This window comes from Hyposmocoma kahamanoa, unplaced genomic scaffold (assembly GCF_003589595.1).
Source record: "Hyposmocoma kahamanoa isolate Upper Pololo Valley unplaced genomic scaffold, ASM358959v1 66, whole genome shotgun sequence".
Lineage (NCBI taxonomy): Eukaryota > Metazoa > Arthropoda > Insecta > Lepidoptera > Cosmopterigidae > Hyposmocoma > Hyposmocoma kahamanoa.
This window is the reverse complement of record NW_020653854.1, coordinates 6,486,851-6,506,987: the sequence shown is the minus strand read 5'-3', so window position 1 is coordinate 6,506,987 and position 20,137 is coordinate 6,486,851. Positions and strand designations below refer to the sequence as shown.

Sequence of the window (20,137 nt, the reverse complement as noted above, 5' to 3'; positions counted from 1 at the left end):
AACGCTTTAGTCTTCGTTTGTTCGACTGACAGCGAAGCAAGCAAAACTAGACAGTACTGCGATGGCATTACAATTTAAATTCAACGTTTTAGCTTTTTCATATTCCTTTACTATCACTACGTTTAAATAGGTTGACTTGGGACATTTTGTTTGTGGTTTTTGTATTAGACCTGTCGTCCATTTATTTGTAAGTCAATGATTAGGCACTTCCCTATGGCAAATAAATAAATTTGGGATGTATTCATTGACCTAATGGTTGTATTGATATCTTTTCCAAAATGTACAGTTTTATTAGTTGATTGGCAGACTTATATAAAATATATGAAATAGTGTTGAATTTCCTGGGTATGGAATTGGTTTAAGTTCCAATGTGGATGCAAGGAACAATTAGTATAGTTCTCAGCTTATCTGAGAAGCTAGTTGCTTTCATTCGTTCATTCAGTACTGACTTCTTACCATGTCATGTTTCTAAACGTTCCTTATCTCGTAATTTATTTCACATCTCTAGGCTCAGATGACTGGCTTGAAGAAGAATATGAAAAAATTAAGAAGAATAAAACATTAACATCTTTGCTATCTCAACTGGAAAAAATTAAAAAAAGAAATGAGAAATACAATGATATGAAATTACGAGTAGCTAAAATGAAAACAAGTAATACAGCAAATAAAACAGAACTATATTTTCAAAATGCTGATAAGAGAAAGGAGTTGGAGAACAAAGAGAATGTTCGAGAACAAAGTGAGGAAGATACAGATCTTATTTTAGATGAATTTGAAGAAAATAATGAATCTAACGATGAATGTGATATGGAAGCAGTTGAGGATGAGGATAATGTTACAAAGGTAAATTGTTAACAGGTACCTCTATAATATTGTTGTACCTGGTACTTGGTGCAACGGGCTGGTATAATATTGTTGTAATGAATATTATGATGTTTTACCACCATAATATTAATTTATTTTGGTACCTCTATAGTGTCTGCACACTATAGAGGTACCAAAATAAATAATAACCCACAACCCATATAACCCAAACCTACATTTGGGTACCTCTACTACATTCTTATTATAATGCAAATCAATGTCCTAAATTCTACAACACAGATAAAACATCGGCATAAAACAGTTGATACAAGTAACAATGGAAACATCTACAATCCTGATAATTTTATGTTATGTTTATTTGAAATGAGTATATTAACAACCTCTTTTAGGCGTTTTTACCTCTCTTAAATTCCTCTTTCTTAAATATATTTTTAAAGTAATATAATAACGAACAACCTTATTGTTTTCTTGAAAAACTTGTATCCACATTGATCCTACTGGGCATCAGACTCGAGATTTCATCTAGCACCAAGGTGGTTGAATATTACAAATGCATTGCCCATGGGCACTCAAGATATTAAGTCTCCTATGTTAGTGCTTGATTTTAATTGATTGTTACTATATACTACTAATGTGCTTATTATAGATCTACATAAGCAGCAGAACACACAGTCAATTATCACAGTTTATTGGGGAAATCAAAAGAACAGTATTCAAAAACGGTACTAGAGTGGTCACGCTGGCCTCTCGACAACATTACTGCATCAATTCTGAAGTGAAGAGGCTGAAAAATGTTAATTTGATTAATGAAAGGTACATTTTGCTATTTACGGCTATTATTGTACATAAAAATTTTAGTTTGAAAAGTAATAAAATAAAAGGCCTGGAAAGCATCCATATTTATCTTGTAAAAGTCTTCCTTCTTTCCATGTATTTGAAATTTTTACAGTATAATTACACTTTTGAAAGTGCTTTTTAAGTTAGAATATTCAAGTTTACATCCATAGACCGAATTCATTCACTACTGCGTAGAGGCCTCCCGTAGCTTGTACCAGCTACCACAATCTTCAGCTGGTTTCATCTAGTAATGCCTAGCTACTTTGACTATGTCGTCACCCCATCTCGCTTCAGGACGTCCTATATTTCTATAACCATTTCTGCCACCATACAGTTGTCTCTTTACTCCATCTGTCATCACCAATGGCCGGAAAAAGGTGTTCCACATAATTACATAGATACATGTATAGATGTAGCTACAAGGAGCAACTTGAAGAGTTGTTGAAACCACCAAATATTAATTAATTACTTTTATCGAATTCCGGACTTCCGGATGAAAGAAACTCCTGTCTTTATTCTATTTATGACGATAAATGGGTAAGGCCGTAAAAATAGCACTTTTTCGTTTATTTTTTAATAAATTAGTAATTATTTTTCTTAAGTCCTACTAGTAAATATCGCCATTCCGTCGTCGATGCTACCGTCAATATGCAGTATCTAAAGCTAGGGAGGGACGGAGAGTGATCATTCTCGTTACTTTTTTATTATCTGTATCATTTCATTTCAGTATCATTTAATTAGAATTACTTTAAAATCTAACTTCGAATTCCTAGGTCAGTAGTTTTGTCATGCAATGCAGTAAAACCATTTCCGGAAATCCGGAATTCGAAACTAATTAATTATTATTTGGTGGTTTTAGCAACTGTATGTCGCTAGCTTTATCGATACATGTATCTATATACGTGGAACACCTTTTTCCGACCATTGATTATCACTCATCACCAAGCTTGCTATATATCCTCTCAGTTGCATTTCAGCTTTTTTATGCAGTTTAATATATTATTAACAATAGCTCATAGCAGAATAACAGCCCACGGGTTCCCCGCGACCGCTGAGTCATAAACCGTTTTGCCTTGCTAATTACCACCACGTGCAAATTTATTATAAAATTTATTCAAGGCAAACAAATGAATTTATTATTATTATTAATCAGATTTCTATGAAAACTTTAACAGATGTCTCGAACTCCAAAAGTCGAAATCAAAGCCCACGTCAGTAGGAGAAGACGGTCAAGTCATGAAAAAGTCGAAAACAAAGTCATGTACTGGCTGTCCATATTACAATCAGAACAACATAGTCAAATTAAAGGAACAAATGTTAGTGGATATCATGGATATGGAAGATTTGGTGAAATGTAGTAAAGAACTTAAAGCATGTCCCTATTATGCATCTAGAATGGCACTGGATGATGCAGAGGTAAGTGTGAACACATTGTTATTCATACAAAATGTGCATCATAAATCAGATATTTGCCTTTGTAGCCCATGTTACTACCTGCTATACTACCAGTAGTAACACGCAATTCGACTCATCCGTAGAACAAAGATCTATGTGCAAGACTTGTCACTACTTGTTCTCAGGATATAGTACATTTCGTTCGTTCTTCATCGCTGTGAATGTCAGATCGACCGTTGTTCGATTTTATATTTCCGAAACGAAATAAGATATAAAAATTCTCAAAACACCTTTACACACGCCTTAGTTTGAATAACGAAATTATGTATTTATCTTCTTTTCGCTGAATAATCTCATCGGACTTTGTTCTTCGGATGAATCGAATTATACTTTATCGTATTACTGCCAACCGGCCCACTATTAGTAAGATGGGATGTTTTCGTTTATATGAATATCATGGTGTTTTTACTATCATGATATTTATATATTTTTTGTCAAAATATTCCACATTTAAAAACCAAATTCATATAATGTGTATAGTTTATTTATATAATTTATATTACCAATTATTATTGTAATTGGTTGTAATATAATTGCAATAATTAATGACATATCTTGTGTACGAGATTAATAATAAAATTAGTTAGGTTACTAACTTAGTTAAGTGACATTGTAGTGCCCTAACAGGGTTCATGTGCTGGAATACTATTATGTAACACCTTTTGTTCATCCACATGAAACAATGAATAAATGAATTTTGAAAATACAAAGACACAACAACAAGCACATAGAAAAATTCGTGAGGTCCGCTGGTTCGTTCCGTGGCTTAGTTGGTATAGCGTCTGACACGGTATGCTAGAAGACATCGGTTCGTGTCCGGCCGGATACAAGGAAATTTTTTTTTGAGTGTTCGATCCTTGTATTAATAATTATAACAAGCTAGTGGAGTCATTTCATAAAAAAAATTGAATATCAATTCAATAAAAATGTATTCCACAAGTTTGTTATTATTATTGATACAAAGATAGAACATACACAAAGAAAAATTTCTTCTATCTGACTGGACTGAACTGGACTTCTAGAATCATGTCGTAGGATTAGATTAGAAGTAAGGCAGGGTAAAAAAAAAAAAAGGATCGGCGGGTTCGGTCTGTGGACCCCTTTATGAATTTCTCTATGTGCTCATTGCAGATCTTGGTATACTTTGTAAACGGCTTTTATGCCTTAACGCCACCTATGAGAAACTTATGAACTTGTTAATGTTCTTAACTTGACTAATAGCAATAAATCTATTACAGGTTGTCCTAATAAGTCACGCAGGGATAGTAAGTGCAGGAGCAAGATCTGGTGTTTCTCTTAAATTAAAAGACAACATTCTAATCTTAGATGAAGCTCATGGTCTTACAGCGGCTCTGGAAAATGCCCATTCAGCTCCTGTGTCATATAAACAGCTATCGTCAGTGAAAACTTTTCTTCAGTTTTATATTAATAAATACAGAGCAAGATTGAGCAGCAAGAATCTGTTGTCTTTGAACCAGATAACGTTTATTGTTGGAAAGTTATTAGGTATTTGTTAAAATATGTAATTAGAAATAATAATAATAATAAAGCACACACTCAACATAGCCCCGCACTAGGGAAACCCTGTGTTGCGGGTGCCATGGACACACATATACAACCACAAATTACACCCATACTCACGAGAGAAATAAATGTAGGCAATACAAATATTTCTCTCGGCCCTGGATTCGAACCTTGGACCTCTGCGTGGCATGGTAACCGTTCGGCCACAGATGCAGTTAAGATAAAAGTTTTATTACGACGATATCTTTGTACACTCAAGAGCGCATCACACTTGAGATTTTGGACCAGTGCCCGCTTTACCTATGGCACAGACTTTTAGGGAGCGCAGACGCTTTCAAAGAGTGCGCCGCTCACGGTATAAGTAAATGGCCTATTGCTTCCCAATATCATTTAGAATTACACATTTGCACTCAAATTTCCGATCACCGGGAAAAATTTTGATCCCTTACTTACTACAGGGTGTCAGGGTATAGATTATACCCGGGCGCTGCATGGTCTAGCGCCGGTGCTGCTTTGGACTTTCCACCCTTCTCAAGCTGCATAAAGTTGAATTTAAATCTTAAGTGTCAAGCTTTGAACAAACAGTACACCATATAATTTTAAAATTTGTAATAATGTGGGTTAACATTCCCTTATACTTTGTATGTTTAAAGTCGATACTACCTCAGCACGAATTCAAACTTTTCCCATACTTATTTATATAAATGTTCCGGATTAAATTCCAATGCTTTGATATTATTAAGAAAGAGAATTCCCTTGTTGGAGACCATATCATTACTTTAGTTATCTGGCACATTATTATTATTATCAATTCTTCTAGTTAGGGTTCCATCAAAACTTCTGGGGCATTCAATGATTTCTTTTTTGTACAGCTCGTTGTTTGAGCTTTTTAAATAACGTAGAATTCGAGGCACATCACAAAATAGGGTAATTTCCCCTAGAATTAACATCAAAGACAAAGTTCAGTTTCTCACCATTAATAACAACAATTCGCGCACCTGCTCAAAGTATCAAATTAAGACCCATTAAAGGTCTCGCCCGGATTCATATTTAATTTTAATCCTTACACGTTTTCTAATTACTGTATAATTTGTCACACTACCCTCTCCCTAGTCTGAAAATAAACCAGATTCCGAAGAATCGGAGAATCGGAGAATCCGAAGCATTATACTACGGTTCATTTTATTTAATTTACGCTTTATTTCAGAATTTACTTTTTTACAAACGAAATTAAAGTCATTTGAAAAATGTGTATTATGTAGTATACGTAGTCCATTTAGTTCATTTGATATAAAAAAAACCATTCGTATAATAATATGTAAACTCGCATGTAATATGTAAATTCGTATAATATATAATATGTACAGCGGTTATCTTGTAAAATTTCGAGGTAAGTTTGTGTGTTTTTTCTATTGTGAAAATTTTTAGGAATCGTGTACCTATATATATATATATATATATATCCCCAATTTTACTATATACGTTTGCCAAAGTGATTGATTCAACACTCACTATAATGCGGAATCAACCCTGGCCATTTGAGGTAGTATAGACTGTTCATTACGTAAAAATCAAGCAAAAAAGAAACCAATTCTTTCTTTCAGGAGTAATAAAACCGAAAACTCAAAACGAACGTAAACAAGAACTTACTACAATATACACTCTTGAAGATTTCGTTATAAAAGCAGAGATTGACCATTTAAATTTACGACCTCTAGTTGAGTTCTGTAGAAGCACCAGATTGGCTCCGAAACTCCATGGCTTTTCGATGAGGTACAATCAACAGATGTTGGAAGAGGACATGAAGAAGACTGTTGTAAAGAATAGTTCTTTCGAAGCTTTCATAAACAAAATTTCTAAAAAGAAAGTTGAAGAGGTTGTGGAAGTTAAACCTGAGAAGAAACCAATTGCTCAGGTACATTTTTTAGAATTAACGCATAGATTACACCACATAAGTAGTTAAAACACTGTTATTCTAGACAGTATTTATGTGTCACGTTATTTATTATTTATACAGGGTTATTTGCAAAAAACTAACAACCTCGCAGGACTTTATTACTAACACCATATACAACAAATTTAGTTCCGTGATTTTTTTACAAAGCAATAAATTTACCAAAAATAAACTTTTAAGTTTTTGTTGTGCTGTCTGATACTTTTAAGTACTGTGTTTGGCAGTAAGTGGATTAGCAACGCCTCCAGCATGGTTTCTTTTGCCACTTTTGCTTTCACTACCTTGGGTAGGCTGAAAAGATCCCTTTTAGAGATCAATCCACTTTTGATCAGCTAGTGTATAATCGACGTCCTCGGTGGCCCAACGGTTTGCACTGTGGGCGCTGAATGAAGAGGTTTCGGTTCTCGATAGAACCAATTTTGGAAATGTTGTTTTCTAAGTTGATTCTGGAGCGGGGTTTTGGGAAATACCCCAGAGTGAATTCCGCTGCTCTAATACTCATGGTACAGGAAAATCCCTAGATTGAGACCAGGTAATTGGTGTGATTGTCTAGCACATTATTAATGTTATATCTAATACTTTTTTATATTTCTTTTACATAGCAAACGAGTTATGAGTGACGATGAAACAATAAGTATATCATATAATACACAATCTAATAATATTGCAAATAATAGGTAATGATTAAAAAAGACTAATAATCAAATATTTACAATTCAGATGCCCTCAGAAACATCAGCAGGTAGCGGTCTGTATGCGATGCTGGACTTTCTACAAATGTTGTGCGATCGCAGCGAGAATGGGCGCGTTCTAGCACGGAGTGGAGATGACGGAAATTTGAAATATCTGTTGTTGAATCCCGCTGAACACTTTGCTGATGTTGTTACGCAATGCAGATCTGTTAGTAACGCGACTTTACTTTCAAAGTGTTTTCTTATAGAATAGCGTTGACTAAAGCTAATCGTGGTAATCCCCTTTATATCAATTGCAGGTTATAGTCGCTGGTGGAACAATGGAACCAATAAGTGAATTTCGCAATCTTCTAACCGTCAACATAGACAAATATGCTCAAATCAACGTAGTGAGATGCGATCATGTAGTACCGCCTGATAATGTACTGGCCGTTTGTTTATCAAAAGGTCCTTCTAATCTGAATCTCAACTTTTCTTATGAGAATCGAAAGAAGAATGAATTGGTTAGTAAATAAATAAGGCACACACTCAACATAGCCCCGCACTAGGGAAACCCTGCGTCGCGGGTGCCATAGACACACACACGGACAACCACAAATTACACCCAAACTCACGAGAGAAATAAATGTAGGCCATACAAATATTTCTCCCGGCCCGGGAATCGAACCTGGGACCTCTGCATGGCAGTACGGCATGGTAAGCGTAGTATGTATAGTATATGATAAAGATGTGCCGAGCACAAGTTTTACCGAGTAACCGAGTACCGATTATTACTCAGTTTACACGGCCGAGTTACTCGGTTCATTACAACCGGAACACGATGATCCTAAAAATCCCATTGCTCTAGAATTAGACCGATATGTCAATGAAAGTTTATTGTCTCGAGAACATAGTCCTTTCCAATGGTGGGCAGGGCATAAAACAAGAAATCCAAAACTGGCACAGTTAGCACGAGTGTTTTTATGTGCACCTGCACAAGCACTGTGTATAGCGAGCGGTTATTTTCCGTAGAGGGTAATATGTATGAAGAAAAAATGGACAGACTTACTTGAACGCGTAGCAAGCCTCTTATTCTTACATCATAACTTGCCTTTGTTAAATTTTAAATAATAATAATGTAAACTTTCTTTTTAAATTACTAAATTGCTACAAATTGTTACAATTGTCTAGAATTTCTATTAATAAATCTTGTTTGATTATTTTAATTAGATTGTTGGTTTTACTTTATTATGTCTATAGCTGTAATACTTTATTTTAACCAAGTACTCTTGTCATGAACCGAGTTATTCGGCCGAGTACACCGAGTACCGTGTAGCAAACGAGTACTCGGCTCATCTCTAGTATATGTATGAGTATTTCGTAGTTAGCATATGAGATCCGATTTTATAGGTTTCACCCGTTTTTATCGCGCTCAAACCGATCAAAAATAGGGGGTTCAATATTGATTGAACTTTCAACGAGTAAATTACAGGGTAAAGTTTAAATTATATTAACAGTCCAGAATTTGTTAATTCTTTTTAAATTGGAAACTGACCAATCCTTATCAAGATTTCAGTGTTCCAAATTATGAATGTGTGACTTTTGGCGATAGTGGTTCTGAGTAATCGAGGCTTAAGGCATTTCTATTGTTTTTTCTTCCGTGCATTAAATTTATGTAATAATTCCTATTGTTAGTAATTTGCCTACATATTTCTAGTTAAGTATAACTTATAGTCTTTAACCCACATCAGTACTTTCGTACCATCTGACGACTCCAACTGAAAAACAGCATTACAGTACATTTCAGCTTATAATTTTGGTCACTGATTACTTCTGTGTAAGTCTTAATAAGCGGAATGAATGTTTCTTTCTTTCGTTCTTCTTTTATGGGACAATTTTTTAATATATTATCCATGAATACGAATATTTCGATACTTCGGAGAAGAAAAGTCGTAAAAGCCACTTTTATCAAAAATCGTCTACTGCTTTTTTCAAGCTCTTTCAATCTGTTCAGTCGAAGAAATATTTTTCGTCAAAAAATAAATTTCATAAAAACAGCTATAAAAATACCAAAACATATTTCATGTTTTTCATTTGCCCTGCAAACTTTAGTATTTTTTGCTTTCACGCCTTTGGTTCCCTGAAGTATCTATTTATTTTGAAACGTATTTTATTGGTACCGCATATTTTAGGGAAGAAAGGGAGTAAAAACCAACTTGATCAGAAATGTCTTTTATCGATGTAGTTGGGTTAAAATTGCCTACTCAAAATTTCCTATTAGCCAAAAAATGCTTTTTTGGTAAACACACATTTTAAATGAACCAAAACGTTGTTTTTTGTTGTTCACTTGTGCAAATATTACTGTTTGGTTTTTACGCTCTTTCTTCCAGGAAGTACCGATTATGGTAATTTTGTTATACAAATAAGTCCCATAGTAAGTGCCAAGTTTTCAGATAATTAAATCAGGCGGAAGTTATCAATAAGCTAACAAAACTTTGCATTGGATTCCAAAAAATGATATAACATTACAGCTAAACGAAATTGGCAGAATCCTCAGAAATATCTGCAGCATAGTTCCAGGAGGGGTGATTTGTTTCTTACCCTCATACTCTTATGAACAAACAGTTTACGAGCATTTGAAGACTAACAAAGTTTTAGAGGCGATTAGTAAAAAGAAAACCGTGTTCCGTGAGCCGAAATCTGCCTCTGAAGTTGATCAGGTATTGAACTATATGATCTTCACGTTTCATTTACTCATTCAAGCTCTATAATCATGTACACGTATATACACGTACATAATAATGTACACAAGATTCTGTAGCATTAATTAATTAATTATTATGATTAATGTACGTCGTAATTGTATATCTGTGTTAGTAATAATTCCATGAATTTTCTTATAATAATAATAACGCACACACTCAACATAGCCCGGCACTAGGGTAACCCTGTGTCGCGGATACCATGGACACACACATAGACAACCACAAACTACACCCAAACTCACGAGAGAAATAAATGTAGGCCATACAAACATTTCTCCCGGCCCGGGAATCGTACCTGGGACCTCTGCGTGGCAGTCAGTCATGGTAACCGTTCGGCCACGGAGGCAGTTAAGTTCTTATAGTATGTAAAATAAACAATTATAAAATTGTGTCGCAGTAGAGCTCCTTGCGAAAGAGTTCGTCCAGGGAAGTACTGTGAGCATTTCTGCGTTTCGGTTTTGAAGGTTTAAGGGTGCCGACAAAATTACAGACACTGCAAATGCAATCCAGAAATATTTATTAGTCTCTATAAAAGTAGAAAAGTTTTGGTATAATAACTTAATCTTAAAAGACACGATTTGCGATTTAAAGCTCGAGCTGCACTGCATCTGTTATGGACAGACGTGCCGCTTACCACCAGGCGCACGACTTATTCGTCCTGTCACTTGTATCATAAAAAATTATACATAGAGAAAGTAATCGGAAGCAGTTTTAAACATTTTAATTTGGAATAAATCTATGTATGTCTCTTTCAGGTATTACATAAATTTGCAGTAGCGGTAAAGAACAAAGAACGTCACGGAGCACTATTATTCAGTGTCGTAGGAGGGAAACTGAGCGAAGGATTGAACTTCAGGTAGGTTTAAAATGTTTTAGATACAGTTATACAGATTATGAGAGTAAAAAAGTAATTGCAAAACTGCATAATCATTACCAATCTACGAATATGACGTTCAAAATGCAATTTTTTATATATAATATATTTGTGTACCAAATCGGGGTGAAAAATATTCTTGTACCCTGTGCCAATGCCGGAGAACAGCGCCTCTCGATTTTAAAAATTTGAAATTCCTTTAGGCTATAGGAGACGCGAGAATATAAAATAGATAATAATAACAATAATGTATTTATTTTCCCTACGAACACAACACAATCAAAATAGTAAATACGTAATATAGTTTACATTTTTTGCAGGCGAGTGGTACCTACACTAAGCAGAAGCTTGTTATAATATTACAAATTAAAAAATACAAAAGTAAATTTATTTACTAAGCCTCCAATATGCTGTGCAGTTCGTTGGCGACATGTACAATCTTCTCTGTATATAGGATGTCTTGTACAGAAATTTCTCTTACTATATCAACATTTTAGTATGATACTTTAAGTGTTATTTACCATTATATAGACTTGTCACGTGTTGGACATAATAATATGTTAAGTAATAATTACTAATTTTGAAAAACTTCTTTAAAACGTACATGTTTTTGAATAGTTGATTTGTTCCTTTTACGTCAAGTTTGGTAAATAGAATTTTCGCCCTTGACTACACACGTATTCCTGTAGTAAGTTTTTTTCATTTACCATAAAAGACATGTTACGCAACAACGTTTCTACACAACGACGTTTCCTGTCGCGTTTTAAAGCACTAAGGTTCGGTATAATGCGAACTGATATCCACACAATATGCTTGAGTAATTAATATTTATTCATTTATTTAATAGTTTATTGTACAGGAAAAATACAACAAGTCACAAAGAATACAAGGAAAATGAAAACAAAAGGTTCTGCTTATTTCTAATAGAAATTTCTTCCTGCAGACCTAAATACAGGACACTATGACTAAAAGAACGGGCATACGTGCACAACAAAACAAAAAAATATAATATAAAAATAATATAATAATATTAAATTGTTGTAAATTATATAAATACTTAGATAAATACATATTTTATAATATAATACGTAAGATATGGATGGAATAGTAGATAAATAATGCTCTTTAACTCTCACTTTAAAAATAGCTAACGATTTACTTTCGTAAACAGTAATAGGAAGTGCATTCCAAAGTCTTACCGCATGAACAGTGAAGGAGTGAGAATATGAAGTAATTAGTAATATAGATGTTTGAGTAGATAATTACATATTTTTTCTAGCGATGACTTAGGGCGCTGTGTCATGGTTATTGGCATGCCATACCCGAATGTAAAGTCGCCAGAACTACAAGAGAAAATGAACTATATGAATGAAACTGTTGGCGGTGGAGCCGGCAGCATTTACTATGAGAATTTGTGTATGAAGGTCGTCAACCAGTGCATTGGTACGTTGGTTTTTGTATTTTATTCAATATTTATAAATATGTTAATAATAATACCAATCCATTTATTTCAGACTTACATTCATCATTAATATTTGTTAGTAAAGAAAAATACTTAAGCTAATGTTAGGTTTAAAATAATGCTTTCAGTTACATTCTTCAAATTCTATGTTTTCCTGTGCAGTAAAAATATTTAGCATTATATTGTATCACTATATAGCATTATATTTAAGCTACAATCTCTGATAATTTATTTCCAGGTCGAGCAGTACGCCATGCCAACGATTATGCGAGTGTTATATTGGTAGACGAAAGATATTCGCGACCGCAAACTATGGCTGCGTTACCCTCTTTTGTGCAAGTATGTCTTCATAGTGTACTTTGGGTTATTATAATGTAGAAAGTAAAATTATTTAGGCTTTGTGATTTTAGCAGCATAATCCTTTTGTAAGCTAAACAATTTAAACAATTTCAACATATGTGCCGTTGTTAGATTACTTTGTTTATCTGGATGGTGGTGGTTAGGTCTTATAAAATAATAGTCATCAGATTCCGTCACTATTGGTACTGAAATAACAATTTTCAAATAAACCGTTTTCAATTATGATGTCGGAAAATGTTTTTTGAAGAAATACTTTTTTTTGCCCTATTAGCTTTCTGTTAAAAAATATCTTCAACTAGTTGGTACCTATGTACATAGACATGGCTTTTACACAAACATACATACATATAGCCGAACAAAAAAGTGAGAATATGTAGTAGTAACGTTTATATTTAAATTAATACCTTTTAACATCGAGTTGGTGCAGCCTTACTTAAACTTTATTGAAAAAATGAACTTAATTAAACCAATGATTTTTTTAATATTGTGACAAAGCTGTAAGAGCTTAAAATTAATAATATTAATAATAATAACGCACACATTCAACATAGCCCCGCACTAGGGAACTTGTGTCGCGGGAGCCATGGACACACACATAGACAACCGCAAATTACACCCAAACTCACGAGAGTAATAAATGTAGGTCATACAAATATTCCTCCCGACCTAGGAATCGAAACTGGGACCTCTGCGTGGCAATTCGGCATGGTAACGTTCGGCCACAGAGGCAGTTGAAAATTGTAATAGTGTTGATTGAAATGCATAGCAATTTATGAAATAATAACGCACATGCACACACTCAACATAGCCCCGCACTAGGGAAATCCTGTATCGCGGTTACCATGGACACACATAGGTACACACATCAAAAAAAGTTTGCGATCAATAGCATAAGCTCCTATAATTCTTTAAATTTAACTTTATCAAGAAAAAATCTATGTTGTATGCTTTCTTTAAATAGGAATACCCTGTTTGAAATTAAAATATAAAACTATTTTTTATTATTTATTTTAAAAAATTGAGCCATTAATCATAATGTAATAGTGATAGAAATTTCATAGAAAGAAAAAGACTGTTTAATTAAACTTAAACAACAATTTATTATTAAAAGGTGTGAATTCAATATAAAATAACTCCTCCCCTGGCTCGAATACATGCGAAGATCCTCCTGGGCATGCTGAGGATCAAGTTATCCAGCATTTCCTGGGGTAACCTATCCCATTCTTCAATAGCGGCTTCCCTGAGCTCTGGAACTGTCTGGGGACGTGGCTCACGGTTCCATACTGCTGGTTTAAGAGCATCCCACGCGTGCTCTATTGGGTTTAAGTCGGGCGAGCCGGCAGGCCAGTCTAATCGTGTGATATTGTATTCTTGAAGAGCAGCATTGACTCGTTGAGCTCGATGTGCAGGCGCATTATCATCGACCAGTACAAATTGGTGCCCATGGTTTACTCGGAATGGTCTGACGATATCATCAATAGCAACTGTTTTGTACATGTCTGCTGTCATGAAGCCCCGATACGGGATCAAAGGCGTTCTAGCTCCAATCATAATGCCACCCCAAAAGGACACCGATTTTCCGCCTTGCTGAACTGTTCCTGTGGCAGTTCTTTGTCTTTCACGGTCGCCTGGTCTTCTCCAGACACAGACACGTCGGTTATGTGGATGAGTGCTGACTCGGGATTCGTCAACGAAGAGACAGTTTTGCCAAATGTTTTCGTCCTCACCTTCTTCATTTTGCCGAAGTCTAGCCCACTGCAATCTTCGTTGTTGACGTTGCCGGGAATTGAGCGGAGCTCGCCAAGACCTCCGTGCTCGTAATCCAGCCTGGTGCAAGCAATTGCGAACGGTCTGCGTGCTAACTTCAAGCCCAGAGGCGGCCCTGACTTCTGCTTTTATTTTAGTGGCGTTGATTGTTGGATCACGGGCTGCCAGCAATCTAATATAGCGCTTTTGCGCAGCTGTCAAAACAGTTGGGCGACCGCTGCGGGGTCGGTCAGCTAAATTCCCCATTCCGTGATACCTCTGCAACGTAGCCACGACACAGGATTGGGATATAGCAAGTCTGCGTGCTATTACTCTCGTGGTGTATCCTTCTTCCCTCAAAGTTACTATTCTAGCTCGTAAAACCTCTGATAATCCTCTTGGCATTTTTTCAATCACAACTTTCCGCGAAAAATATCTTGAATCGCTTATAATTGACTAAATCAGATTTCTGAATGAGCGTAAGCTAGGACTGTAAGCCTTTTTATATGAAAAAACAATTGAACGGGGTCATTGTTTTATGTTCTAATTTATTTTTAAATAAAGAATCTAAAAAGAAGAAAAAAATCATAATATAATCTACAGTAACAAAAAAGATTTCAGTTTTTCGAAGTGATCGCAAACTTTTTTTGATGTGTGTAGACAACCGCAAATTACACCCAAACTCACGAGAGAAATAAATGTAGGCCATACAAATATTTCTCCCAACCCGGGAATCGAACCCAGGACCTCTGCGTGGCAGTCTAGCATGGTAACCGTTCGGCCACGGAGGCAGTAAATTTACAATAACTCAATCAAGAAATTACAAGAAATGAATGAACAAATTACAGTCGATTAATTTTTTCTTTTCAAATTTGACCTAAAATAAGAATATAGTCATCAGCCTGATTTGAACAAAACACTGCACACACACATTATTTTGGGAATTCTACTAATAATGCTGATGAGTGTATTAGTGCAGATAAAAACAATGGTCATGATCATCAACTAATGTTAATTCCACTGGGCATGGGTCTTTTCTAAGAAAAGGGGATCTTAGTTTTTTTTAAATAAATTACAGTCATCATTAGAGTATTTAGTGTGAATAAGTACCCGTCATCGCGTCAGTGTTTAAATGAATAAAAAATAACTAAATAAAAATAAATCTTTATTTAAAAGTTAAAGAGACATTAATTGCTCTTGTGAAATACGTTGAAAGGCCTGTGACTGTGGCTCAACAAAATTATTGATTTCACTCGTGTTTTAAACTTTTTAATAGCTACACATGAGCTACACGCATCTACTGTCTTATTTTTAAAATGAAGTAAATGAAACCTTTTCCTTTTTCAGAAATCACTAATATCCAATTGCACTTTTGGACCAACTATTGGAAGCATTGCAAAGTTCTTTTCAAGACATAAAGACAAGACTAAGTAATAAAATATTCTTACATGTGTCTTGGACCCTCCATCTCTGGAAGGAAATGACAACCTGCAAACAGATTGACTGCATGTCTTTTTTTTTAATAATATGAAGTGACGGGACGAATGACTCGTGCGCCTGATGGTAAGCTACACGCCTGTCCATAACAGTTGCAGTGCCACTCAGAGCTTTAAATCGCAAAGATGTGAGGAGCACTATCCGCCCGTCACCCTGGGACATTACAAGTCCCATGTGCCTGTAGTTTCACCAGCACCCTTACCCTTCTAAACCGGAACGCGGTAATGCTAACATTACTGCTTTTGCGGCAGTAATAGGTAAGGTGGCAGTTACCTCCCTGGACGAACTCTTTCACAACGAGCTCTACTGCTGCTAAATGCTTATCAACTTCATGCAGTCGAAAGTCGGCTCCTATATCCGAGACCTCGACATCATGAAGTGGACAACGATTTCACGCATTAACTGCATGCAGTCGAAACCGACTTCATGCAGCCGAGATCGACTGCATGCTGTTAATGCGTGAAATTATTATAAACTTCATGCTCGAGGTCTCAGCTGCATGCAATTGATTACGACTTCACGCACTAATTGCAATCATGAAGTCAATCTGTTAGCAGTAGATAATGCGAGCACACACATGTCTACGATACCATCAAATAATTTATATTATGTTAAATTGCTTTTAAAGTATTGTATACAACTTGAATAAACAAATAATTTCAAAATCAGCCTACTTTGTTTTGCCCGACTGCCCCAGGAAAAATATGTTTGCTTTTTCAATTGCCGACAAATTAAAATTTGGTCTACCTAGACTACATATTTGTTTAATTAGGTGTTTGCATTTTATGTAACGGTTATAAAGAACTTCGGTAAGCCACAATTTATGGTAACGTAATTCGCCATTCACAATCTAATATAAATATGACAGCTGAGACCTAGTACTACCACTTGGTAATACAATAGCATTTATCCTGATACTAGACTAGTACCGGGATAAATTCCATGGAGATATATATGCAGGATAAATGTAACGTTGCTTCTCTCATGATGTACGACTCTTCGCTGTTGAGAATAGATCCCGCCTTGTGGTATACGAAACAGTTTTTATGAAAGTCTCATGCAATAATTTGTAAATACACGATAATCATGCAGCCCAATTAATGGCAACTTAATACTAACAAACTTAGATATTATTCTAAGCTAACAAAACATAAACTAAAAAAAGTTTGGAAGAAATCCTATATATTTATGACATAAGCTCGCCTTTGTACGTACATTAACGTTGGAAATAATTTGGTTTGTTGTACAATAAAATAAAGTGTTCACCTGTAAATTTAATAAGAAATACATCAAAAAATAATAAATTCTATACATATAATTATTGCAATTGATTTCAAGTGGAAGTTGTAAAACCACAAAGTCATTACAACTCCCTTTTAGTAGAGCAGTTTTTCATGGTCTAAAGTTGACATTTGACGTAATCCGTGCCTATGAGTTCCGCGCATTCAGTTTAGTTTCAAGATGGAGCTATTTCGAAAGCTAAACTTAGCCGCAAACATTTTTTCCTACGTTTTTCAACTTTGACCAACTATAACCAGCAATCGGTTTGTTTTGAAATTAAGAAGCAACATTTACATAAAAAGTACGATTTTAATCTATTTGAATTGCGTTTTTCAGTATGTAATCTTGAAAATTGAAATCCGCGGGCGATCCGTAACATCAGAATTTCATCGTTCATTCAAACAGATGTTTGTCAAGTCAAATATGAAATCGTTCATTCATCACCTTGTCTATGGTTTATGCTTTGGCTATGAATAAATGGAGGTTTGGTATTTTTAAATATTATTATTGTTTCTTACAACATTTATCAAAGGAAGATCATTTTTGCTTAATTTCGTATTCGGTTGAGTAAGAAGAGTACTTCAAGATAATGGTGCAGCTGTCGTTTACTAAAATCAAATAAAAATTGTACTCGCCATTCAAGCTGTATTGTATTATACATATGATAGAGTACTTGTAATGCTAAGAGCGCTTACACGCGGTGACTTTTAGAAGTGATACAAACGCGTGTTTATGAAACGTGGGATTGCATAGCGAGACTTGCGATTTATTGGCAATTGTATAGATGCAAACGAGCTACAGTATCGATGCAGTAGTTTAGTTTTAATATAATGTATTAAAAAAAATCTGTATGTGCATAAACATGCACATCGTTTTGTTTTGTTCATTGAATGGCCTAATTCAGGAAATCCCTAGTCCATTTAGGGACTTTATGCACCATTATCACCATTGGCGTAAACTTTACATTGTCTATGTTTTAGTCTCACCGTTTTGTTTCTATGCTATGAAAAATTATTAAACTCCCAAGTCCAATGAGTTGACTTCAAAATCAACCTAAATCCAACAAATCCGTTAGTCCATCTTTTTTATATAAGTACATATTGCTAAGTTGATACTGAAGGGTTTGAAGCTCTTGGAATATTCATTTGCTAGATTTTTATGACATTAATACGCAAATGGCAGAATACTCTGAAGATGAAACAGAAGAACAAGAATGAGACTTATTCTAGTTCTTCTGTTTCATTAGTATCTTATTTCGTTCTTCAGTTTATAGTCATGGCTCATCATCACTTTATATCTATAAGTCCAGAAAGAAAATCCCTAATGCCGGGTACATGAGTCTTTCACTTCGTTTTTCGCTAGCTTGCGTTGTCTAGGTCACGGCGTAGAAATCTGCCTTTCGCGCAAAGGCGTTCACGAGTCTTCCGCTTTGCGTTGGGGAGAGACTGACAGATTGCGCGCATGCACGGCGCCTTGTCTTTGTTTTGGTTTTATTGGACGCGTGGACGTGATGCTGTTCTCCGCAAATGTTCCCTGTTGCTTGTGGAAATATCAAACATGCTTGATATCAAACACATGCAACGCAAAGAAATCCAATGCAAAGCAAGCGACTGGCGCAAGCGAGCGACACGTGTACAGTCCTACCTGCGTGCACAGGACAGATGTTTGCGTATGCGCGAAACGGGTCACGCAAACAAGCGAAAAACGCAATTGAAAGACTCGTGCACCCGGCATAAGTCCAGAATAAAGAAAGTCCCGTTTAAAACTCCCTAAGTCCCAAAGATTTGGTTCTAAGTCCAATCTTATTTTTGGCACATTTCTTCTAGCAACATTCAACAATTCAGGCTATCAGAAAATATAAAAAAAAACAAAAAGATTGTACAATATCCAGAAACTAAAAAAACCGACTAAGGGATTTCTTGAAATGGGCCATTCAATTGTGAATTTAAAAGTGAAATAAATAAATTAAAAACGTGCATCATGTTTGCATAGCGATCCCTATTCTATTTATTATTACTGCTTCCCTATTAATGCTTTTATAAATTTTGTTTTACTTGTTTCTGTTTTTATTAGTTTTGGTAATTTGCTATAAATTTTAATTGATATCATTGAATGATTGACATAATAAATTTAGAAAAGTTAATTTCACCATATTGATTTTACCGGGAATCAAACCTAGGAACTTCTATCCAGTGCTAACCCTCGTGAGGTCGTCATCGTAAAGAACTCGAAACTCAAAAAGAAGTAGCATAGATTATTGATACTTTCTAACATCGTAATCGTAATTTAATGGATATGGAAGTTAATCAATAATGTCTACACTAGTCGCGAAATTACAATCTTATATCATAAACAGGCGCGTAATAAAACATGACACACATGCTATAAGGTATTTATTATGTTAAAATTTAAGTGTTAAAATTAAAATACCATGTTGAGGTCAACTATTTTTTAATAATACCAACGATAATGTGTGTAATAAACAAATAAAGCTTCGGAAATTGGCAACGTCGTTGGCAGTCGGTTTACGGTAAGTAACTACTAATTACAGTATATACAAATTTAAAACATTAGAAATTCACCAGCTGTTATGTTAATATTTTAAAAGGGACGGACGTAGTCCTCGTATTTAAAATCCAAGTTGTAAATAATGCGAAGTGTAACGTATTGCAACGGACATTTTCGCATTTTGAATTTAACCATAGACAATCACGTTCTACATGATTTTGATTAGTGGCTAGGTGATTTCGTGCTACAGTTGGTAATGTTCGTCAGATTTTCAGGATTTTGTGGACTTAATATATTATTTTTGTAGATAATTTCACAATAAACTAACTTTACTTCAGTTCTTTTACGTTTACAAACTTTATGTGTGCGTGTTGTGGA

At 35.0% G+C, this 20,137-nt stretch overlaps 1 protein-coding gene across 1 annotated transcript; it reads left to right on the top strand.

The window, feature by feature from the left end:
- The first annotated feature begins 534 nt into the window (after positions 1–534).
- LOC113231770 (ATP-dependent DNA helicase DDX11) lies at positions 535–16,083 on the top strand. The gene is made up of 11 exons (XM_026466295.1): positions 535–843; positions 1,472–1,638; positions 2,838–3,078; positions 4,356–4,623; positions 6,246–6,556; positions 7,316–7,495; positions 7,587–7,790; positions 10,787–10,887; positions 12,185–12,348; positions 12,606–12,706; positions 15,821–16,083. The coding sequence occupies exons 1-11, from the start codon at positions 622–624 to the stop codon at positions 15,905–15,907; spliced, it is 2,046 nt and encodes a 681-aa protein (XP_026322080.1). The 5' UTR covers positions 535–621; the 3' UTR covers positions 15,908–16,083.
- The last annotated feature ends 4,054 nt before the right edge of the window (positions 16,084–20,137 follow it).

Excerpts from the sequence above, each read along its gene's own strand:
- LOC113231770 (XM_026466295.1), top strand. The coding sequence starts at position 622 with ATGAAATTACGAGTAGCTAAAATGAAAACAAGTAATACAGCAAATAAA. Across the intron at positions 844-1,471 it reads ATGAGGATAATGTTACAAAG|ATCTACATAAGCAGCAGAAC; the intron begins GTAAATTGTTAA and ends TGCTTATTATAG. Across the intron at positions 4,624-6,245 it reads TATTGTTGGAAAGTTATTAG|GAGTAATAAAACCGAAAACT; the intron begins GTATTTGTTAAA and ends TCTTTCTTTCAG.